The 24144-nt window shown below is 36.1% G+C and overlaps 2 protein-coding genes across 2 annotated transcripts; one reads left to right on the forward strand and one right to left on the reverse strand.

Moving 5' to 3' along the window:
• Positions 1-318: 318 nt before the first annotated feature.
• LOC146141168 (beta-1,4-glucuronyltransferase 1-like) lies at positions 319-12506 on the reverse strand. Its single transcript, XM_083392070.1, has 5 exons — positions 12415-12506; positions 11275-11981; positions 9619-9739; positions 3040-3237; positions 319-1140 (listed from the first exon to the last, which is right to left on the reverse strand). The coding sequence occupies exons 2-5, from the start codon at positions 11979-11981 to the stop codon at positions 943-945; spliced, it is 1224 nt and encodes a 407-aa protein (XP_083248196.1). The 5' UTR covers positions 12415-12506; the 3' UTR covers positions 319-942.
• A 3641-nt stretch (positions 12507-16147) lies between these two features.
• Positions 16148-23533, forward strand: LOC146141169 (thyroid hormone receptor beta-like). The gene is made up of 8 exons (XM_083392829.1): positions 16148-16223; positions 16579-16679; positions 17595-17742; positions 18298-18476; positions 19472-19591; positions 20001-20276; positions 20725-20850; positions 22934-23533. Exons 1-8 carry the CDS (start codon positions 16148-16150, stop codon positions 23531-23533), a joined length of 1626 nt encoding a protein of 541 aa, XP_083248955.1.
• The last annotated feature ends 611 nt before the right edge of the window (positions 23534-24144 follow it).

Raw genomic sequence — 24144 nt, forward strand, 5'->3', positions numbered from 1 at the left:
TGTGCGTCGCCCATTCGCAAATCATAACGTGCTGAACGAATGCACCCACGTTTGTGCCTTACTTTTATTTGCTCGAATTAGCTTCCTAATGAGCCGCCGTTTTTGCGTCTGTCTGGCGTATTTTCGTACTTTACAAACACGTTTCAAACGTAAATCTCTCAAAGTTCGTTTCAATTAAACACACGAAAAAAACTTTGCGCTACGTACCACTGAATAATTAGAAATAATGTAAAACGAAAACGACAAAGTTTAAATTTTTTTTAATCGGTATGACGATATTTCGTAATTAATCGATTCTCGTCAGAGTTTACTCCCGAATAAAACAATTTGCTTGAAATCCCAATAGTGAGAAACAAACGATTCTTGTTCAAAAAAATGAATCAAATAAAAGTTCATACAAAAATTGTATATTTATCGCGAAACATCAACACACTTATTCTTGATCGATTCGAGTCACGTTTTCAAACTGTTTAAATTATTGAAAGCATAGTTTTACTGTATACACATCAAAAGGGGGGTATTTTAACTGACACACAAATATTTGCATAATGCCACGGTAACTTGCCTTACAAAACACTAAAAGTATAAAATAGTATCAGTTTACCATCTCCAGAAGATTTTTATGTACGAGTAAATTATCGAATTGATATAGAAATCTCGGCAAGTATTTGCAAACCAACGGATTTGTTTCTATCTTGAAAGGGGATACATAATAAAAATAGTATTTATTAACTAAACCTTCTTAACGGAAATAGTGCCTAATATCTTGGAAGTATTTCGTTAAACGCTACATATTCATCTATTTTACTTGTTTAAGCATAGTGATGACGTCATTGTTATCGGATCGAAATGCCAAAAAAAAATCGGGTATCGATAACGGAATAAAATGTCAAGTATACAGACATCCTTAATTTGAAGAAAGGTAATTTCAAAGCTCTGCAACTAGCAAGCGTCGTATGGCTTGTCCGTGTATCCGTGTCGCTTCAGATTCGCACGGAACGTTTCGGCGAACGTCCTTCGCTCGTCTCTTCGCTTTCGCGCCCGTTCGGAAATCTTCGCCTTCGTTCGGAATCCGCGAACGGTGAGAAAGCCGTCGCTGAGAACTCGGAATGTGTAGCCTTTGGCTTGTAGCTCGCAAATCTGCGGTTTAAAGTGTAGGGAAAGGTTTTAAAAGAGGGAGGCTTCAGAAAATAACAGTTTCGACTATAAAATAATTTTACGGTTTTTTTTTCTTCTCTAGAAGGAATTGTATTTTTTGACATTTTAGTGAAAGTTTGTAATATTATTAGTTCTAGCAAAATGTATATTATTGCGGGTAGTTAAAGATGTATAGGGATTTTAAGTTTCTATTCATTATAGAGCATATTGGCTGGATGTTTTAGTTAAATGTAGAAAGCCCATAGATTAGTAGGCGGCATTTCGTTTACAATATAATTTAATATAGACGTATTTAAAACGTTCACAATTTGCTAACTAAACTATACTTCTGCATGGTCTTTAACATTTTTTCATATTGCTCCTTTTTATTTCGTAACCTGTAAAAAATATTGAACTCAGTCTAACCCTGTTGCAAAAAAAAATACAAACATAAGGGTTGTTATTTCGTAATTAAATTCGAAAAAACAACCCCCCGGGACCAAACGTGCAAGGATTTGCTGGGAATTTCTGCCCAAAGGTACATTCCAGAGTTAACCCGGGCTATTTTTAGCATTTAAGTATCACCCTAGAAACTGTTGTTTTAACCAGTTCCGCAATCGCGGTTCTAACGACACCAAAACACGGCACGTTACTTCTTGAATGAAACCAGCTTTGAGGGCAGAATGCAAATCGTGCGACTAATTTCGAGTGGCTGTAGGTTCCAAGCATCTACTGCAGGTGCATATGCGTTCATTTCCAGGCACCAGACACGAAATGCGTGCCTTAAGTCGTGACAACCCACCAAGTGTTGTGCATAGTTAGTGACTTGAACCCGCTTGTCGCATTCCCAGCATTGCTGCCAAGTGGGCAAAGCGACTATAGGGTATTTTTTTGAGTTCTTACACGACTATTACGTAACCATTGGAGAACAGACACGTGACCGTAGATTTTGAAGTTACCTAAGGCATGCCGTTGAAATACACGTGCCTTTTGTTTTGTACGAATTGGTTTTCTATTTCTTGTTTCACCACGTGGACTTTGGAAATGTGTGTCTTTATAATGTTCACAACGCGACTAGAGTTTTTTTGTTTTTTTGTCTATCATTATGTAAGCATTTGTGGGGATAAACGCGATTGCACAATCGATAAGGTACCTATAGTCAGACACGGATCTCGAATTTTTGTAAATTTTTTTTTTCTAAATATGACGTCACCAAGTTACGTCAAAATGTGACGACATAAAGTAAAATCTAAACATAATTTTTAGTTGGAGAGGTGTTATTTTATGCAAAAGCACATTACAACGATATTATAGATTCACGAAAACCAAAAAACGCCTTTATATTGTTTAAGTTGCCAAAACAGTTTTTTGGCAAAAGCCACCTTCCACTACTTATTTACGTAATGCAGCAACTGGCAAAATACAACTTACGCGCAATTACACATCCCACATGTGACAAAACACTCGCGTTACGTAACGCTTTACAGTTATGCAAACAGCTACTCACGTGAGTTAAGCGATCTTGTTTCAAAGTTTTGGGGTTTTTAGATCAGTTATAAATTAAGAAAAAGACACCTTTAACATGACACAATTGATGAGACAAAGACATCTTTCACATGATACAATTCATGAGACAAAGACACAATTCACATGATACAATTCATGAGACAAAGACAATTTTTGCATGCTGCACCACATTACATGAAACAGCCACTCACGAGAAATAGGGGATCATGACCAAACGCGGTTGGGTTTTTCACGACACAAAATTCTCGTAAACCATGGTTTGAGTGAAACAATACTTTAATTAAACAACTAATGGCATGACACAAATCGCGTTAGACAGAAGATCATGTCCAAACGCTGTTAATATTTACGTGATGCACTACATGATGTACTCACGTGAGACAGGCGATCATGTCCGAACGCCGTGAGCCTCTCATCGTAGATTGGCGAGTTCTTTGGTGCTATAAAGAAGGGTTCCCAACCCCTTGTGTACTCCACAGTGTAGGAAACCTTCATCTGGTCACCAGGGGAGTACGACATCGATCTAACCCACTTCTCGTGGTCCGTACCTTTGTGGCACTGCGGGCAAGTTTCCTGTTCGGCAGGATAAAGTTGCTAGTTATTTTTTATTAAAAGTCTGTTTTTTATAAGCTTATATTTTTTCCGTTGGGAAATGGTTTGGTAGTACTTTCATTTTTATTTAGAAATTAAGCTTAAAATCTTAAATTGTTATTCAACTTATTTAAGTCCTCTAATACTGTAAACCTAAGTAGAAAAACATTTTAAAGTTAAATACAATCTTACAGGTAAAAGTAATTTGTGGCACTTGTGTATTTCTTTTGTTGTTTGTAGTATAGAATAATGTTATTATATTTTTAGTTTTAATTTGTCTCTGGGCTCGTAGGAATATAGTTTTAACTCGTACGTCTTTACTATGGCTAGCAAAATACGTAATACGTATTTGTGTGTCTTTATTCGCAGTAAAGTTAAACTAGAAAACAACACAACACGAAATATTAGGGCACTGGGCCGACAATCAAATCTTAGTGCTTTTTTATAAGTTTTTTGTATCAAACGCAAAAGTTTGGTACTATTGTTCTTAGTGCTTTTATCGAAGTTGTTCTACGTATCAAACGCAAAAGTTTTGTACTATTGTTTGTTGGGAATAATGCGTTTAATATATCTTCGGACGAGCAGAGTAAATTTTCACCCAGGAATCCAATGCACATCGACATGGATTCCATTGTGTATTTTGTGTAGTAGACCAACATGGCAGCATGAAAACATGAACAAATATTTACTCATCGACAAAAAAATCGCTCAAATGGTGTTAACGCAGTTATCAGTCGACATTTCGGCAGCAGATACAAGCAGACCTCTTCAGGGTAAACAAAATATTTGTCCAGGTGACACTATTTCCATACACAGGCTTAATAATCCAGTCTGAAGCAATTTTGTAACTTCTTTTTTTACCTGGGAGGTTTAATATGCTGCATTCTGATTTTCAAGCGCGGTTGAACCAAGGGGTGGAAGTAAAATGTTTTTCTTAGCGGATCGATGCATTTTTTACGTGAACGCGTGAAAATGTTTGGATATGACGTCACAAAGTTACGTCATAAACGTTTAAAAAACCTTAAGAGCCATGAGATTATCGCTCGATTTAGCATACAAATATGCAACTGTAAAACTTTATCTAAATACATTCAAGGATATGGCGAGCAAAGCACAGAGCCTTTGTAGAAGAGCATTTTTTACCGATACTATATGTACCAAAAAAAATGATCGGGGCTGTAACGCTTTTTTACAAAAGGAATCCGTAAACCGTTGAAGTTGGCCAGCGGTCTGCCATACAAAGTTTTTTGAACAGTCGGAAAACCATTGTGCATTATAGCGTACTACATAGTTATATATATATTTACATGTTGCTGTAATTGATGCCAAACGGATACTTATAAATACGAGCTCTGAGACATATTAACCAAAATGCGTGGTTGAGTGGTTTGTTAAGTAAACAAGTTGCGCGTATTTTTATCGCATACTGTCGTCTAAAGTGAACAGCGTTTTTTAATTTGTTCATAGGACAGACTAATGACTGTACGTTGGAAGAAAATCTAAGTTCATGTCGTTGGAAAGAAAATCTAAGTTCATGTCGTTTAAAGAAAATCTAAGTTCAAGTCTTTAAAAAAATAACAAGTCAAGCCCCTATGCAACTTTAAGTCAAATCACTGATATAAAAATACAACAATAAACCTTTAACAATGGTAAATCCGTTTATTTCAAGAACAATACCGTCATTTTTCGTAAATGACTTTAATTAAGTCAAGTCATTTAAAAATAGTGACTTAAGTGCACTTAATTTACCCAATCGACTTCGGTCAATAGAACACTGACTAGTGAGGCAAATAAGTGACAAAAAATATCATGATTTAAGTTCATAGCGTATGAATACTCACCGATAATGATACAACGTAGAGCTTCCTTAAGCTCAAGAATTAATCAATGCCGGTGGAAGGTTAACAGAAGCGAAAGACTAGTAAAAATACACTAGATTCAGACATTAAACGTCTGTTGTAAAGACGTAAGGGCGTCCCATCGGGGTAAATATTAGACCTTATCGCCGGAAGTCTTTGATTGATAAAGCCATGTGCGGGTAAAAGACGCCGGCTAAGAGTATCGAAACATCTCTATGACGCATACGCCGAAACGACCTTTGGTGCCAATTACACGGTGCCTAAGCGCAGAAGATATGAAAAGCCTTTTCTGAGCTTACAACAGGTTTCGAAAGTAGATAGCGAAAGAAGAAGATTTACTGTGGAAAGCGTTACTAATTGCTGGAGGCGTAATTAATAATTGATTAGTAATTTAAGGCTTTTGAAAGAAAAAGCGTAAAATCTGTTCCACGGGTATCGCTATTTGAGCAATGGTTTATAGCGGCCCGTATTTATTACTCATATATTGTAGCACTATTTTTGATATTTGTGAGTCGTTGATAAACCCGGTTAATAAATTATCGGGGAAAATGACGGCATTTTGTGACGTTTGTGGAGAGATGTGCGCCACAACCCGCGAATTTACTCACAGTTGAACATTTACTCATAACGTGGTGCGTTTTTTCTGTTGTCGATTTTTCCTTTAGTGCGCATGCGCAAACTGCCGCGTCCCACCTTTTCCGGTTGTGACGTATTTAAAGAGGCGGCGAGAGGTTTGTTTCATAAACGGCGCAAACTAAGAAGACTATAACCGCGCTTTAGTTTCTTACTCACATATGCGCTTTTTAACAAAGCGCTACAATGCTGTGTGAGTGTATGGTGACAGTTATTCCACTTTGGTAAAAACAGATTTCCCCATTGCAACAATAGCTTTTTTAATGCTTTCAACAAGACCCACACATTTCATTACATATAGTTTGGCGATGGTTTTGTTTAGGAATGTGTAATGCTATAATCGATGGTTTCCTGCATTGATATCCTGTTATTTCTATGTGAATTTAGAAAAGGGCTCACAGCATTTATAACATTTAAATTAAAAATTGTTTGCGCCTTTTTTTAAAATTTTTATGTGTGGTTTTTGTTTTTCACCATTTTTCGTTGGGTTTGGCCTTTACTGTGTTAACATGTTTAACATTAGCATTTCCCATTATATCTTGCTGTTTCCTATTTTATATTGATTCACAGTGCGATAAATAATACGATCTAAAATCGATGCAAACCAAAAAGTCTTTGAGGTTCCAAAATGTACCGCTAAGCGATTTTGTCGGGGCGAATATTTTTGGTACAAACGTGCAGCATCTTAGGTTTGACGCATTCTTGGCACCTGATGGTTGCACGCGGTCTTACGTTTTGCACGATAAATTATTGCTGATAGAGGTGAGTTGGGTGCCTGGGCCGTTTCAACATGTTACGCATATTTGGCGGTGCAGAACGTTTTTGTGCTCGCTCGTAGAATTTTTGGTCATCATTTTAATGTTAGGGACAGGGAATTTAATTACAAAAAAACGCTACAGTTTGATGTTCGAATTTAAATAAACCTCTCCAGTTATACCCGAACCCAAACATGTGCCGTGTTTTTGAAAAAAAATTTAACGCAGAATGAGACATCGATGTGTGCCTATTTTTTGATGTTGTGACTCACAGAGTTTTCCGGTGCTAAGTTATATTCTAAACGTGATTAGTCTCACCATTTCCAATTTCCAATTTCCGATTTTCCGATTTCCGAATTTTGTGTCAGGTTTTAGGTCTAACTAGTTCAGCACACAGATGTTTAACACCGAGGCACAACGCCTGTTTTTATGAATCAACGGTCTCGTGGGTATAATGACGTAACAATTACCGTACTTGTAGCACAAAAAGCTAGCAGTAAAGACCACAGTTTGGCCAACGAATATCTCAATACATACTGGACCCATTTTACAAAATAGAGCAGTTTTAGAATAAACGATTTACGTTACCAGCCCTTAGCTAGTATTTTACAATAGCTGTGGCGAAGTATTGCTGTAAATGGGCTATTAATGACACAATTGCCAATTGAACAAAAATTTACTAAGTCGGAAAAATACATTAGTCTGACAATAGGCACACTTTGCTAAACTTCAGTCGGTAAAACCAATAAAGAACCTTAAATATATCTGTAAAAAAATACTGGGCCATTTTTGTCAAAAAAGGTTAATAAAAAAAAATAACTTTGAGCGTACCAACCTAATTTATTTCGCTTGTTTGGTTACGGTAATTACGTCATTTGGGATCGGATCGCGATAATTTTTGTCCGAAATATCGTGTATTGGTATCGAGATATAATACCAGGTATCGGACATCCCTATTCGGGACCACGGTTTGTCTGAGGTCGTGAGTTCGAACCTCACTTGTAGGCTAGTTGTTTTATACCCTGCCTTTGATGTACACGAGCAGCAGTAATCGTTGGTCAAAAAGCAGCTTTATCACAGTTATTGGCTAGATCAGCGCTATTTAACCGGTGTGCACGGTGCACCAAAATATACATGGGTGCACCAGTACGAAAAGGTTTACAAGGGTGCATCACAAACTTTTTTTATCAGTTGTTGAACACATACGTGTGTATCTTTCACTTTTGGCCGGTTCCAATCAGGTCAATGCGGAGCAAGTTTTCAAAAGGATATCATCATAATAATCACCATCGGGGGTTAAGCTAATTTTAACGATGGTTTGTCTGCGCCGTGCGAACGTCTCTGCCCTTTGTTACAGCACAATGGTGACAGTGCGTAATCGGTTGTTTGGGAAAGAGGCGTAAGAATGTTTATTTTTTGCACAACTGAGGTCTCGCTTTGTTTGTAAAGATCGGACGTTGGCCCCAAGTGACCTATATCCAGGGTTACCATTTGCTAAGATTAAAAATTACCTGCTCTGTGATTACGTAGAATAGTTGCCACCCTAAATTTTTTGATGTAACCTTTTACGCCACTCTTCTAGTGAAATTCTTGAGTTTAAAAATTTCGAACTGCCTAAGATTTTAATTTCAAAGTTTTTGAAATTATGGAAATTTTTAAATAAGTATATAGTGGGCATTTATTATTAGTGTCATCATGATTAGTTGAAAAAACATTTAGAAATAAAACTAAGACGAAATAAGTACGTTAGTATAGTTTTAAGTCACTGTACTTGAGAATAAAAGCGCAAATCTTAGAAAAAAAGCACATAAAAGCAGCCCTTGTTATAACTTTCAAGCAGGGTTAGAAAGAGGTTGGTAATTATAAATACACTGACTAAAGGCGGCATTTCGGGTGACAACTATAGACAAACGGGTATTTCCTTTGAAATTTTAAAATAGACTCCAGCGAACTAAACTAGGCCCTGTATATATACAAAGACTCTGGTCATTTCACGTTCTTTTAACTCTAAAACATTTAGATCCGCTTCTAAATTCCGATAATAGGCCTATAAACTGAATTTCTTTAAAACAAATGGGCAATTTGGGATCTTTGTAAGGAAACGTAACAAAATTTGTTTTTACCAAAATAAAGTTTGAAGAGTTATTGCTCGAAAGAACGTTTTCCCGATGAAAATGCACTTTTGGTAATCCAAAATCCAATTTTTTTTTTATATATAAAGCGGTTTATGAAATTTGGTTTATTAAGTGTGTACCTGATCACAACATGGTCATACTTTTGCATTATAACTTCCAAGACCGATGGATAATAAATAGGAGTATTTATAAGAGGTGTGGGACATAATCCAAACAAAACACACACCAGCTTATGCTTTTCCGGAGGAAAGTATATGATGAAATCAGTTAAAGACGCATTTTGCTGATTTTTCTTTATCAAAAAAACAATGTTTTGCAACCATACAAATACCAGTGATAAATTCCTGGCAGTGTCAAGTGTGTACTTGCTCTGATATGTGAAGACCAAACTATTACCAAATCAGTTTAAAATAAAAATACCGTGGGCCGTAGTTTGGCGATTGCTCTAAGCCTTAGAGCAACATCCGTCGAAACACTTTTGTGCACCATTATTGCTAAGCAACATTGGTGTTTTTCTAAATGTGTGTTTTTGCGGACCTTTTTAAGGAAATATATCAGCCCAAAGGTGTCGTACCATGACATGATACGGCATGGCGATATTTACTTGCATATTTACGCGCGAATTCACTCTCAAAGAACGGGTGTTTAGAAGTTAAGTTGCTTTATGACGTCAAGATATGAAGTAACTTATGACGTCACCCATTTAATTTAATAGGTTTTGCCGCCTATCGAAATTTTTGAAGTGGCAATGCGGCCTATTCGGCTAAAAGGTTGGACATCTCTGCTCTAAGGCTTCCACAAGAAAAAAGTAGCATTTAAAGATGAAGGTTTTTTTCCTAGAGTTTTACAAATTTTTTCCTATCGGTGGTATTTCCTATGAATGTTGTTTAGTTGGAATTTTTCTCGAGTGGTTTTACTGGGATGTTGTTACGTCATCAGACAGCACTATGACGTAATGACAGGCGTCTGGTCACGACTTACCTGGAACAGGCTTCGCGCGTTCTTATCCTCTAGTGACGTCACTAAGTCCCGTTTGTTGCGAACCGGAAGTGACGAGTGACGCGTCTCGAACACCGGAAGCACGTAAACCTCCCTGGAAGAACTAAAAAAACAAAAAAATAAAGTTTTTTGTATGTTTGTCCGAAGAAAAAATAGAAGTTTCTTGTTGTTGTTAGTCTTTTGCGAGTGGGACCTGTAGAATTTGCTGAAAATATTTGTATGGTTGTTTCAACGATTTAATTACGCATTGCTGCATCACATCACCAATTGGTTCTCAAATCCCTTTAAACACATAGGAACTCCGAGCCTAAATTGCGCTTTTGCCGTAAAACTTTTAAATACAGAAAAATGTTACGCCATATCGATAAAACATAGGATGAAATCACAGGGATATTCATAATAAAATTAGGTATGTTTGTAACATTAATATAAACTCAATTTCCCGTGGTTACGTCGAAGTTTCTCAATTATTCTTATTGATTAAAAACACAACCATCATATGAAAGCAAAAAAGCAAAAACCAACAAAATTTAACAGTTATTTCTTATATAGTTATACAAATTTAATCTCTGCCAAAGTAGTGTATAAGGAATAAAAAAAAAGTTTGCCTTTTTTTAGTTCCAAACGGCGTTTGTTTACATATATCCGGCGCAGAACGTAAGGCTGTCCTGAATGTTTCGTTTCCAGATCTATGCTGCCTCTAGCGGCAAGCACACTTCTTAAATTAATTTTTTTTCGCAAGCCAAAATATGTCCTTTAGCATTTGGCAATATCAACGAAGACATTATGCTCGCTGGGGGCGACGTTTTTATTACACTATTTACAAATGGTTGGAACCCCGAACAATTCTTATTTATTTTAAAATTATGAAAATTTGCAATTAAGGATGTGCGCAGTGGTGTAGCCAGCCGAAAATTTTTTTGGGGGGTTTGAAAAAGTTTGAACATTTTTTAGCTTATGTCATTCTATTAACTGCCGTAACGAACACAAATAACAATGCCAGCAAACGTTTTCGAGCAGCAACTGACTGAGTGTTAATGCACTACTCAAAAACCATTCAAACAGGAACAACTGTCTAAAAGTAGTAAAACTGCATTAATGTATAGCAAACGTAATATTAACTACATCGTTTGTGACGTAACAATGCATGACAATTGAAGGTGTGGCATGTCTGTGATCGACTGTTGTGGTACTTCTCATAAATGATAAAAAAACAAATTATTAAGAGTAAAATAGTTATTCCCTCCCCCCCTCGGCTACGCCTATGGATGTACGATGCCTAGTATCGGTTCTTAGTATCGGTTAGTGTTAGTATCGGTTCTCGTCCGATACTACGGTGCCGATCTGATACCTAATTAATATAGGAACTTTTAGCCATGAGTTTAATTATATTATCGGTCTAACAAAACGTTCACTTCTTAAATACATTTTTTTGGAAAATAGCAGGTTAACTTAAAGGGAAACTAAATTTAGCGAAAAGGCAATTTGTTGCTCAAAGATCCTTAAATTCATTTACGTTGGTAACGTTAGTGACTTGAGAAAGTTTGTAATACAAATTTTCTGTTTAATTATCCTTTTAAATCCTGATTTATGTGGTTATAATTGCTGCTATATACAAAAACTTGAAAACACACAAACCTTAAGTTTTCGCGCAGTCCATTCCGTTTCGCAAAATCAAGAAATCTACTTCTAAGCTCCTTGTTTGGCAGAAGGCCAGCGTCGAGGTGAAGCACGAAGTCGGTGATGACCCCCCTGCGCGCCACGTTGCGCATCGCGTTGTGGGGGTACTGTGACGTAACAATACTGCGCGGTTTGCGAATGCGCAGCCGCCTTATAATGTCCTTGCAGCTGAGATAGACAAACGATCCAACAGCTGACATATTGGCTGGAGCTTCCATGGGGTACACAAGGTGGAATGACGTAGTATGACGTAACACTGACCAACAGAGCCTGACGCCGTCGATTGCGTCATCAAGGAATGACGCGTCGGTTCCAGGGGCCAGCACCGAAACCGATACCGGACCGTCCCATACCTCGGCCAGTTCTATAAGGTCGTACATCTTGTCCACTGTTCCGTGCAACACCAGCGTGACGTCATTTGGTGTGACGTCGTTCCGCCCGAAGCCCTCCGATTTGTAGAAGTGACGTACCACGTAGCGGCCGGATACCAGCGATTCCGAAGCGCCGGCGACGATTTTTTCTTGCGTCACTTTGTTGATGACGTCATTGTCGTTGTTGGACGGCTCGAGACTTCCGGTGTACGTCGATTCGATGACGACACGGAGTAATTGTGACGTAATGAGGAGGGCAGCGATGATAATGAGCTTTCGAGATTTGGACGACATCTGTGCAAGAGTGAGTGAGTTAGATGATAAAGGTGAAAGTTTAAAGTTTTAGTAGTTCGACAAAAATACAAAAAACACACACATGAAAGTTGCGATCCCGTGTAAATATTTTCCGGTTTTGTGGTTGTGGTTAAGATTAGCGCTTATGTGCGCTTGGTGGCTACTTTTTCGTTTTCCTACAAACCCATGTGTGCGTGTGGTTAATATTTTGAAAACCTTTTAAAAAGAATACTTACTAGTTTTCAGCAAAAAATTTGAATAAGAAGCTGAATAATTTTGGGAATCAGAATTGACTCGACCTTACAATTTTACTGCATTTAGAATTAATTAATTTGATTGCCTTTCATTAAGTAACGTTTCTAACAATATTACTGACGTTCATTCTTTAACAAAAACATCATTTTACACCGGAATATCAATTCTGTCAATTTACCTGAGAGAATATCTTGCTGTTGAAAACATTTCCCCGAACCAATCGAAGTAGGCTACATAACTGCGCTGTAAAGTTAACTAAAAGGTGTCTAACTTGTCTAAAACGAGACGAAAACAACATATTAGCATACAGCCAGCATCCTATAAACAGCAACTATGGCCTTATACCAAAGCATGGAAATAGCCACCCTACTAATCCAAACTCTATTCAATTACATTTCAATTTCGTCAGAAACCTAGCCGACTGGGAACTAGTAATTTTCGTATCTAATGAGCCTGAAAATATTCTACATAAGCAATGGTTATCTTCTTTTATATTTCTTGTATACAGTGCCTTGAGGGTGATACTGCCTGTTGATCTAACACTAGTTACCGATAAAGAACATTGGATAACTTGAGTTTACAGCTATAGGTTAACTTTAACACCTGACATCATGATTAATAACTTCAAAGCTCAGACAAGCCATGCACTGTACTTTTCAACTGGAACAACGGATGCGTAGTGTACTAAAACATTAACAAAGTTGCTTTTATTTATAGGTATCTTTCACTCTAAGACGTATAACTACGCTTTGTAGTGGAAAATCGGCCGGACAGAAGCTGTAATTTCGTTAGAAGCGTAATCGAAAAACATAGAAAGCCATAAAATGCCGCCGGCGATACACAAATCGCGACCGCACAACGGCAGACATGAGTCAAATTATTTTGTTTGGGGAGCAAATATGTCAAACCGTTTCTCTTTAAACTCGCTTGGAATTATTTATGGAACAAACGATGCTGTTATTTTGTGGCGTTGTTCACATATCCCACATTTGATGTTTATACACACAGAATTAATTTATGACACCAGAGTTTCGGCAAAAATCCATTGGAAGGGCGTGTTCAATCATTAAATTAACGGAGAAATTTAACATAAATTTTATAACACAAAATGATAAAAAATCAACTTTTAGTAATATTTTGGAATAAATTAACTTCGAATTTGTAGGTTTGTTTCAATAACTGGAATTCTAAATTGCCACTGTACCAATAATGCAGTTACTATATGTAAACTGAAATAAAATCAATTAGGCCTAGGTGAGCACATTGTGGTTAATGTACAAACTTGGTTTTTAATTTTTTTTTTTTTTTTTTAATAATATATATTTTTTTTTAATAATATGAAAAAGTAAAGCATGAAAATTGTCTCGTTTCTGGACGATTTTGTCTCCTTAGGAAAATAAATTTGTAGAACATGTTGATACGTATTGGATAAAATTAGCCTCTATTTCTTTAGATATTAAATCTTTATCCACTGTAGTCATTTAAAGTAGATCATCATAAGAGCAGGCTGCCATAAAAGGAAGCTCTCGCATAATCCAAAAACAACTGTTGTATTGGATAAATTTAGCCTCATTTTTTTTAAATATTCATTTTTGTAAGTGTACTCAGCTGCCTCCTTAGGAAAATACATTAGTATAAATGTTGATACGTGTTGGATACATTTAGCCTCGAAAGCTTTAGATATTTAGTTTTGTAACTATAGTCAATTGTCTCATTAGGAAAATATTGAACCACGATTTATTTTTTAATCTTTATCCACTGTAGTCATGTAAAGTAGATCATCAGAGCAGGTATAGGCTGCCATCAAAGAACTCTTGCATTACCCAAAACCAAATGTTATCTCGGCAAATGTGCGCCGAAGACCTTTAAAAAAAGCAAAAAAGCAGCAACACTAATAAAGCAGTAAGCGGTAGTTCTTTAATATGAAAAAGTAAAGCATGAGAATTGCCTTGTTTCGGAACGATTTTGTCCTATTAGGAAAAAAAATTGTAGAACATGTTGATACGTATTAAATCAATATAACCTCTATTTTTTCCCCCACTGTAGTCAATCAAAGTAGATTATCAGAGCAGGTATAGGCTGCCATAAAAGAAAACTCTCGCATTACCCAAAACCAACTGTTATCGCGGCAAATGTGTGTCAAAGACCTTGATATAGCGTCATCGCCTTGTTTGTCGAAGCCTTTATAGGGTCTCGTTACCGTAAAGCCTTCGTGCAAACAATTAGACGCTTTCGAGAGCGCTGGAACACTTCCGAGTAACGGTACCTGGGCACATATCGCTTGCAGAGCCGCTATTCAGGTCGAATTAAGTGTGTCAGTCGACTCACTTCAGACCGATCCACCTGAACATATCCTAACTGGGACAGCGCTGTGGGGACGATGGAGTGATTGGAATGCTTCCCACACATGGGAGGTCACACGGGTTCGTTTTGTTGGGAGAGGGGTGGGTTGCGCAGACAGTGGGTTGCGAAATATATGTACTGATGAAGTTAAATTGCAGGGCTGTAATGCCTAGAGTACGACATTGACATATTTATGTATATTCTTCAACCTATGAACGAGAATTTGTTAAAAAATGACTTTGATGATCATCAAATCATAGTATATCGACAAAACATTTTTAGTATGAATATTGAATAGGGATAAACTCTGTTGATTCAAATATATAAGGCTATACTATATTTTGCATTCTTTGTATTGAAAGCACTGAGCCTCACTGACCACAGCCTAGCTATTTTTGTACTTTTCATGTATTCAGTTGCTAAACCTTTACGGGTAACCCTGCTGTACACAAATTTTAAACTTTCAAAATTACCAGGGTTTTAAAAATTTACGTTTTGTATCCGGACCTTCGCCAAAAGTAGTTAAGCAACCCGAAGTAAACTTACATTTATTTCTTATTTTGGTCGATTTTTACTTTCAAGGAAAGTTAGGTTCGCATAATAGCGGAATTTTAAGGATTTAACCTGGTAAAAATATTATGTTAAAAAAAGGATTGACTATGAAAGTTATAAATATTGGTTGCAAATCTTCACAGAACATCATCGTGTGTTTACTGTTTACGGTATAATAATTTAAGATTTAGAGCATAATGGTTGGAGGTTATATAGTTAGATGTAGTATAAATATCAAAGCCCATATGGAACGCTGCCTACTTCTATATGGGCTTTGATGTTCTTACTCCGTTAAGTTTGATTTGGTATAATCAAAACCTCAGAAAGACTCATGGTGATCCAATCCCCCACCTTTTGTTATTGCGAGCACAAAGTTGTCGGAGGTGCCGCGAAACAGGTAAGTAGGTTATTAGGAGCGCAAAGTACACAGGGCCTCGATTCCAAGACCTGGGATCATTAGGGCTCGTTTAGGGGCATCTCGGTGAAAAAGGTGACGCTCTTTTTGCGTCTCAAACCTCTTTCGTGCGACCCCGGGTCCTCAGAATTGAAAGTAAGGCTTATAGGTAAGTTGAAATGAATTAGTTTGTTTGGTAAAAATATGTTGTAGTGCATCATATTATGCTGTTTTTTGTTATTAAAAGTAAAGATTTATGATCAAGTTGAAAAATATATTGTCATTAGTTGATTAAATTGAAAGTAAATTTCAAGTTTGAAACTGAGCATTTACTCATCTGGTTAATTGGAATGTATATCCAGAAATATTTCAAGTTTAGTAATATTTCAAGTTTTTTTTTTCCCTTGGGAGTTTGAAAAAAAGATAAGATTTTTTAGTTCAGGTACAACTTTAAACTAAAAAAATTTGTTTTATAGGATTTTAATATTTGTTCGCGTGATAACAATTGATAAACCAAGGAGCTTATTTTAACGGCAATGTTTTTGCATTTTTAGCGATACTCGGGAAATGGGGTTAAGTAAATTCAGATGACCGAAAAGGCAGCTTACCCAGCCAAGTAATGATGGATGTTGAAAACCTACAGTTTGTCTTTAAACGACGGCAGGATGGAAGTTTTAAAGAGAAGAAATCTATGAAAGGTATTTTTGCGGAAACTGTTTGGTAAATAAAAACACAAGAAAACCGTTTAACACAATGGTGATTTAATATATGTATAAACATGTATATAGTTTAATTTGTAACAGAATTGTTAGGGGTTTAAGATTGGATTTATAAGTTTGAGAAACTGGATTTTGTAGTTTAGTAATGGTGAGTTTATACTTGTCACAATTGAAGTTTCTGGATGTGATTCGATTTTTTTACGTTGGTTTAAATTTCAAACTTTGTTTAGAAGTCTAGCATTATGCAAAAATCATATAAAACTCCAGATAAAAAGGAGTGATAGTTGGAGAAACGTCTGCGTCTGTTATTATACTTCCATGTTATTTTTTCCAGGCTACGTCCCAAGTTATTTGGACGGTAACGAGAAATGTGTGGTATGCGGTGATAAAGCGACAGGGTACCACTATCGTTGTATCACGTGCGAGGGGTGCAAGGTAAGGAAGGATTCTTGTGGAAATAAAATTTAATTACAAGCAGTTAATATTATTACATGTTGTTCAATAATGGGCCATTTACACAAGCCTTTACCTAATGTTTTTTGGCTTAGCTTAAAGAATGTGAGTTTGAAAAATTGTTGAACATCTCCTATATGTTTTGCAATGACGTTACTATATCCATTTCTTGTCATGCATCATCTAAATATATGTTCATTGTAAGCATGTTTTCTTATGTAAAGAAAATCAAAAGTTGTAGACTAGGTATTTCAAAAATGCAACTAAAATAAACAATCGTAAAATGCTTTTTTTAGCCAGGAAAAATAACTGTGCGCGAGGATGTTGTTTTTATTAAATTTAATAGTTACTTAACGGAAACCCATATTTATTCTGCTTTTACGAAATTCTTCTTTATAAGCTAATTACTTAAGCCAGCGTTTCTCAACCGGTGCGCCATGGAAGGCTGCTAGGTGCGCCGCCAGCGAAAGGGGGAAACATGTTGAAATAAGTCCAAAATTAATCGGAATACGACTTTCATGGACAAAATAACATTTTGAATCTCAAAGGCTGTAAGTCGCTTTAAAGATGTGCAACTATAAAACCCATATAATAAAAAACGCAGGCAATTTAAGAGAAATATCGGTACACCTCAAGCATTTCGCGCTCGCTTCACTCGTAAGGTGCGCCGGCAGGTTTTGCATACGTCTCTAGGTGCGCCCCGATGCAAAAAAGGTTAAGAAACACTGACTTAAGCGATCAAAGTGACATTCCGTCATTGATAAATCATAACGAAAAACAATCTATAAACCTTAAAGGTAGGCCTATATGTATTTTATTCCGAGGTTTCTTGCTTTATGCATTATGACCTGTGATATAAGCTTGGAAATAAAAGTTGCGTTTCTTCTTTTTTTTCAGGGATTCTTCCGCCGAACTGTACAGAAGCACCTGCAGGCAACCTACCGCTGTAAACTTGAAAGCAGCTGCGAAATCAACAAGGTTTCGAGGAACCAGTGCCAGATGTGCAGGTACCAGAAGTGCCTATCTGTTGGGATGGCCACCAATCGTAAGTTTTGTAACACACTGCGAGTTTATTTATAAGAAAACTCTGTAATTTATTAAAACGAACTAATGACCCCCCCCCCCCCGAAAAAAAAACGATGCTTAAGCTATTATTTTTTTTTTCAAAATTACCTTATTCTATAGGTAATATCATTTAATTAACTTGAAACAAATAAAATTACGTAATTAAAATGTAAAATTTTCCAAAACAATTTTTAAAACTACATGAGCTACGTCATTAAGTCGCGCAAAAAAACATTTTATATTTTTGGTGACCAGTTTTAGGATCAATTATAAAGGTGGTTCTTCTGACAAACATGTATTTAACGCCGACGTTCAGTTTTAGAATATTGATTAAATTACAAATTAAATTAAATCATATACGAAATAGTTAAAAACATGGACCAATGTAGCATTAAAAAAAAATCGTTTCCCAAAATAAATTTAGTATAAGGTGGTCTTAAATACACAATTCAGTATAGTACAATAAGGTATTAGATTAAACCTATTACAAAGAAAAAAACAGTTTTTTATTTTATCAATTTGTTGTTTGTTAAAGTTGTTCTCGACGAGGACAAACGTATCGCGAAACGACGTTTGATCGAACACAATCGAGAACTTAGAAGAAGAAAGGAACTAAGTCACGTGATCGACCAGTTCGCCTGGCCAATCAGCGGGCTGGACAACGAGGAACGCAATCTGATTGGTTCGATTTTGCAAGCTTACAACGAATCGGAAGTAAGAACCTTGTTCATTTCAATCCTGTATTAAAATCGTCAGCAACATTATATTAGGTTAATAATAAATATTCCAAAAAAGCCATTAATGTCGAGTCTAATGTGTGTTAACGTATTACTGATGGTGATACAAGCTCGTATCGAAATGTCTTTATCAAGATGATGTCGATCTACTCGACCTTTTTGGCTTTGCAATTTATTATCAAGCTACTTTACAGATCCGTGCATAGTGTACCCAAACAGTGGTCCTTATAACTAAAAAGTCTATACTATTATGAGAAGGCGTTCGTGTTTTTGTTGTACAGAGGTTAACTACAGTCTACACTAGACATTTTAACGGAATATAACTATACAAAAAGTTACAAATAAAATATTTGCTATTGTTTTATGTTTTAGGGACACTATAAAAAAAAAAAAAATGAAAAGAGCTATTTGTTTTGTACCTACACTATTTTAGGTTTTACAGTTTACCGCTGCGTGACCAGTAGAAGCTAATTGTGAAACTAATAGGAGAGTATATAGGTTTCTTTGAATGGTTAGAATTATCTATCAATTATTCGGGCTTAATATTACTTCCTTTTATTTGTCTGGTTCGTACCTGAATATAAAAGAATGCTAGGGACCCACGGTTCACCTACGCATCTAACAGTTATTCCGCAACAATGAAATTAGGAGTTGAATCTAGACGCTGTAATGACATACATATGCCGAACAGCTTAGAAATTAAGCGATCCACGCAACTGTAACATTTCGTTACTTGGAAAACATAATAAACCTTTTTAACCTTAAAAGGATTAGCCTGTAAATTTTTTGTTGTAGCCGTATTTACCTATTTTTAAATGTGGAAATTAGGTGGCACTGTTTAACGACTAATTGTATTAAAGTAAGATTTAAATACATTTTTTCGCTAAAGAGCGCCACTTGATTACCAGATTCTTTTCTGCCATGGTTCAATTCCGAATTTGTGACTATTAATGCTCTTGTCTAACTTTGCAGTTCGAGCAAACAAAGGGCGACTCACAGCTGACATCTAGCGACAAGTTTTCCGGCGCGCTTACTAGCGCCATCACGCGGGTGGTTGACTTTGCGAAACGCATTCCGATGTTTGCAAATGAGGTAAATATTGACAATTACCCGCACGCTTGATTTGTAAACACTAATTTTGTATTTTGATGTTTTATGCATATTAATAAATGTATTATATCAGTATATTCTAGTTAGAGTTTTAGTACTAATGCGTTTGTGATTTTATGAAAAAATACCTTATGCCATACAAAAAGCTTTACATCACTTTGGGCTTACTGTTTTAGTTAAGACATAAATTACTACCTTGGTAAATTTTATTCCAACGTAAATCGAATGTTACGTTATTGTAAATAAAATTTGCAAACAAAAACTAAAATAGATAAAGCTACTACATCTATTTTGAAAGCAAATCATTGTGCCTCATCCTTTCTTAAATTTGTAGAAATTAGAATTCAAATTTTTCACGAATCTATATTACAAGCCAACAATTGTAACTCAGATTACGACCGAGGATCAAGTTACCCTGTTGAAAAGCAGCTGCATGGAAGTTACAATGTTCAGGGCAATCGCAACCTACAAGTTAAGCAGTGGGAGGTTGTCCTTATTTCCTGGCTTCCAAATAAACAGGACAGACTTGGATGGTTCGCCACTTGATTCCTTCGTGGACCCTCTCTTCAATTTGGCTGAAGAAGTGCGCGAAATGAGATTGAGTGTTGACGACGTCGCCTTGTTACAAGTGTTTATCATTCTACGAGCAGGTAACCTTAAACTGAATGCGATGCATTAAAAACAGAAGTGTAATAAAAACTGAAATGTGATACATACAGTTTTACTACTTATCCAATCGCGATTAAATAGGCACGCGTTTTAAATATAATGCACCCGCTATTCTAAGAATTTTTGATATTTTTTGTCGGCTGCTGATACATTTTATTGTCGCCATAACTTAATAAGTTCTTGTAGTTGATTGTGGATAAGTGATGTGTGTTTTGTAACTCTTTAAATTCCAGTATGTCAGCTCCAAATTTCATTTTAAGATGAGGGCTAAAAATTAGATTTAGGACTGCATGTTTACATATGTTTGCTAAAAAAGTAAATCTTTCTATAAGGCTGTCTTTACTAATTTTGCCAGTGTTTAATCTATATCGGTAAAAGTCTTATTGCATTTTTGATAATTAAAGTATGCTCACATTAACCATCTACGTTAACGTGTTTCAGCTGAGCATTCGGAAATGCAAAACCCGAAAAACGTAGACGTGGTACATAGCGTCATCTTGCGGACGATCGATCACCATTTAAGCGACACTAGGGCGAACAATCGTGAGCTATGGAGCAATATATTACTAAAGGTTAGTTTACATAGAAGTGTTGATTTAAGTGCATTTGCGTCACAGTTTTTAATTGCTTGACTTGACTCAAGTCTTTTGGGCAAAGTTGAGCGACTTGACTTAAGTCTTATGGACGAATGACTTGACTTGGACTGGACTTATTTAGCCAAGTTCATACGTTGACCTTTAGACCTAAAAATAAATGATATTGTTATAAGAAAATGAAATGAGTAAGGCTTGATAAAAGACTTTGTCAAAAATACCACACATTTAAGTTCATCTTGACGTATAAACCTGAGTTTGTTCATTTCGTTGACGTTTATACTGTGAATTGGTCCAAAGTGACGATTAATATACGACGGAAACGAATTTATAATCTAAAAATTCCTTAGCTGCAACATTTATAGTGGGACTATAAAATAACTTGTTTACAACACTGATGTTACAGCAAGTAAACCCACGGCACTGTAACTTTTCCTTAAATACAACTTCTTGAGGCATTAATTGACTTATACCTTTTAAAAAAAAAATTTGAGCAAACTTAAAGCCGATTAGAAATAGCAGTGTAAGGCTCCGTACAAGTCAGGAAATTTGCAAAGACGATAGTTTTTATGGGTTATTATTACTTATTATTTACTAGTGAAATTGCCGTTGGTTAAAAACACAACGCCGTAAAAACAAGTTTACCATCACGCTATAAACGTCATTTTACACTATGGACTTCGCACAGACTGATCTCTGCGCGAGGTAAATTATTTGCAAAAACCGCCGTGCGTCATCAAGGTATGACGTTGCAGAAATGACGACGACAAATGTTGAATCTGGATGTTGCCGGTAGACCTCAAAGTACACTGTTTCGAAATTTTAAATTACGATTGGCCACAACTCATACAAGGCGATATGAAACATTACAAAGCAAATTTTACCACATTATTACAAGGCATTTTTGTAACAATTACAGGGCAATTTTTGAACATTACGTTGCATTTTTCAAAAGCATTACGTTGCAATTTAAAAAAAAACATTACGTTGCATTTTTCAAAAGCATTACGTTGCAATAAAAATATAAAAGCCATAACATTTGATAAAAGCGACATTTCGCAATTTACAGACGTTTCAGCAATAACTCATGCCATCATCAGTGTAAAAATGAAGTGAAGATAAATGCGATAAAACGTCTGTAAATTGCGAAATGTCGCTTTTATCAATTATTATGGCTTTAATATTTTTATTGAAATTACTAAAGAAACCCGTGTATTGTGTTCCAAAGTTCATTACGTTGCACGTTTCAAAAACATTACGTTGCAAATTTTCTCAAAGTAAATTTGAGAAACAATGAGTAGCAAACTTAAGGGAAGTTTCAAGTAGGTTTGATTCATATTAAATACTTTATCGGCTTCTATTGCACCAGGAATAGACTGCAAACGGACAAGCTTCACTAAATGTTAAACAACACAACTTGTCTGAATTTGCTTAGTTCTTAAACGTTTTTTGAATTTCAATCTTTAAAAAAACGGTGAATCGTGACTTTTGTTAAGGGGGCATCTAATTAATGGACACCATTAAGCACTTGTGAATTCCTAAATTGAGTTCATATTAGGCGTTTTGGATGAATTGCATTTTTTTCATCACAGGTTAATTTGTTTTAGTGCTTTCTTAAAATATTTTGTGTTTGTGCAGTTTTATTGGTTAATAGCATTCCATAATAACCGTATAATTTATCATTGCTTTGCTCTCCTATTGACGCTTTGCAGTTGTATTTTCTCGAAATAATACAAATAGTTACGATGTAAAATTGGGACAAAGGATATTACTTCATAAACCTATAACTTATGCGAGGAGTAGAAAATTGAGAAGTTGTTGATAATGTCGTAACTATATTCTCCAGTTTGTAGCTGGTATGTAATTATAGGCAGTGTTTTTTTAGATGAATTTGGCCCTAAAACGGTTTCTCGAATCAAAGCATCACAGAATAAGCAGTTGGATATCGATAAAATATTGTTTTGATATCTTAAAATTTGCTAGCTGTTAACAATGGCAAGTCATAAAAAAATGATTTTACATCTCCGTAATGTGTTTCAATGCATTTTTTCTACGCTTTCAGCTGGACGATGTCCGTGCAATAAGCCTTCGTTTTACGGAAGCCATAATGAACATGGACTCGGGAGAGCTGGATAAACTGCAGTCCATGTTTTCGCAAGACCAAACTCCTACCAATCAACCGCCACGTGTTGAGCAAAACGACGAGAGAGAAGAGGAAAAAGAAAACGTCGACCCTGGAGCATTGGATTGTTTGCTGCGCGGGAAGAAAACGGCTGACATCACTTTAAACAGCAGTAATGAAAGAAATGCCAGTTTAGCGTTAAAACAGCAGTTTGAAAATCCTTTGGTAGAGCGAAGGCGTTGCTTTAACCCACGTTTAAGTGATGGGATGTTACAAACGCGAAAAAACGCTCTTAAAACCGTGTCTGGAGTGATCTACCCTTGGGCCTCAAAGTTACCAATCCCGTTTAGCCAGAGCCCAATGCTTAATCATGGACTTAATAGCATTTCGCCGTCTCTGGTGTTTCCATCGGCCATTCAGGGCCAGTTTTGGCCCCGTTTGGACCAACCTAGTTTCCCCTTTTTCCCCACACTTCCTGTTTTGCCCAGACAACTGCCGATAATGTTCGGGAACGTAGCGGAAAATCGCAAGGACAAATAAACGCCCATAAAACATAAAAATCGCCGTTTCTAAATTGTGGTCACAAATTTGGTAGTTTGAATAAGAAAACGCTGTATTATGGGTAAGACGAATGACCAAATATGGCCTTAAGTTACTCATTAAATTGTGAATGTAGTGGCAAACAGTAAGGAGAAAAGCGTTTAGAAAACGCCGAAGTCGAGCGCCCTTAAATTTTGTTCTTTGTTCTGTTGTCATAATCATCAAATAACCGTTAAAAACAAACCTAAGTTTCATTGTTGTCTTTTCTACGTTGTGTGTTTGCTGTCGTATAATTGCAATTGCAACTGATTTTAACCGTTTTTTGTTCTGATGTGATGGAATGTATTCTGCAATAAGCAACCAATGCAATCGTTTTTTGAAAACAGCTACCTCAAGTTTTAGTGTTTTCTGTCTACAGTGTTTACTGTGTCGTATTAAGTTTCGTTGAAAGCCATCGTCGATCAATAAAGAGCTGTTTTTGGCAAAAACATGTAGAAGTTTTATGTTTATGTAAGAAGTTAGAGTTGTATTTCTTGCGTTTATGATGTCAATTTTAATTAGTAGATGAAAAAATTGTGCATTACAGTAAAAATTAAATCGAACTAGTTGGA

Source organism: Ascidiella aspersa, chromosome 6 (genome assembly GCF_963924565.1).
Source record: "Ascidiella aspersa chromosome 6, kaAscAspe10.2, whole genome shotgun sequence".
In the NCBI taxonomy this organism is placed as follows: domain Eukaryota; kingdom Metazoa; phylum Chordata; class Ascidiacea; order Phlebobranchia; family Ascidiidae; genus Ascidiella; species Ascidiella aspersa.

Coding starts and splice junctions, on each gene's coding strand:
- LOC146141168 (XM_083392070.1), bottom strand. CDS start 11,981: ATGTCGTCCAAATCTCGAAAGCTCATTATCATCGCTGCCCTCCTCATT. Junction 9,740..11,274: donor GGACTGCGCGAAAACTTAAG/GTTTGTGTGTTT, acceptor TTGTTTTTTTAG/TTCTTCCAGGGAGGTTTACG. Junction 3,238..9,618: donor ACGCGCGAAGCCTGTTCCAG/GTAAGTCGTGAC, acceptor CCTGCCGAACAG/GAAACTTGCCCGCAGTGCCA.
- LOC146141169 (XM_083392829.1), top strand. CDS start 16,148: ATGGATGTTGAAAACCTACAGTTTGTCTTTAAACGACGGCAGGATGGA. Junction 16,680..17,594: donor TCACGTGCGAGGGGTGCAAG/GTAAGGAAGGAT, acceptor CTTTTTTTTCAG/GGATTCTTCCGCCGAACTGT. Junction 19,592..20,000: donor TTCCGATGTTTGCAAATGAG/GTAAATATTGAC, acceptor ATTGTAACTCAG/ATTACGACCGAGGATCAAGT.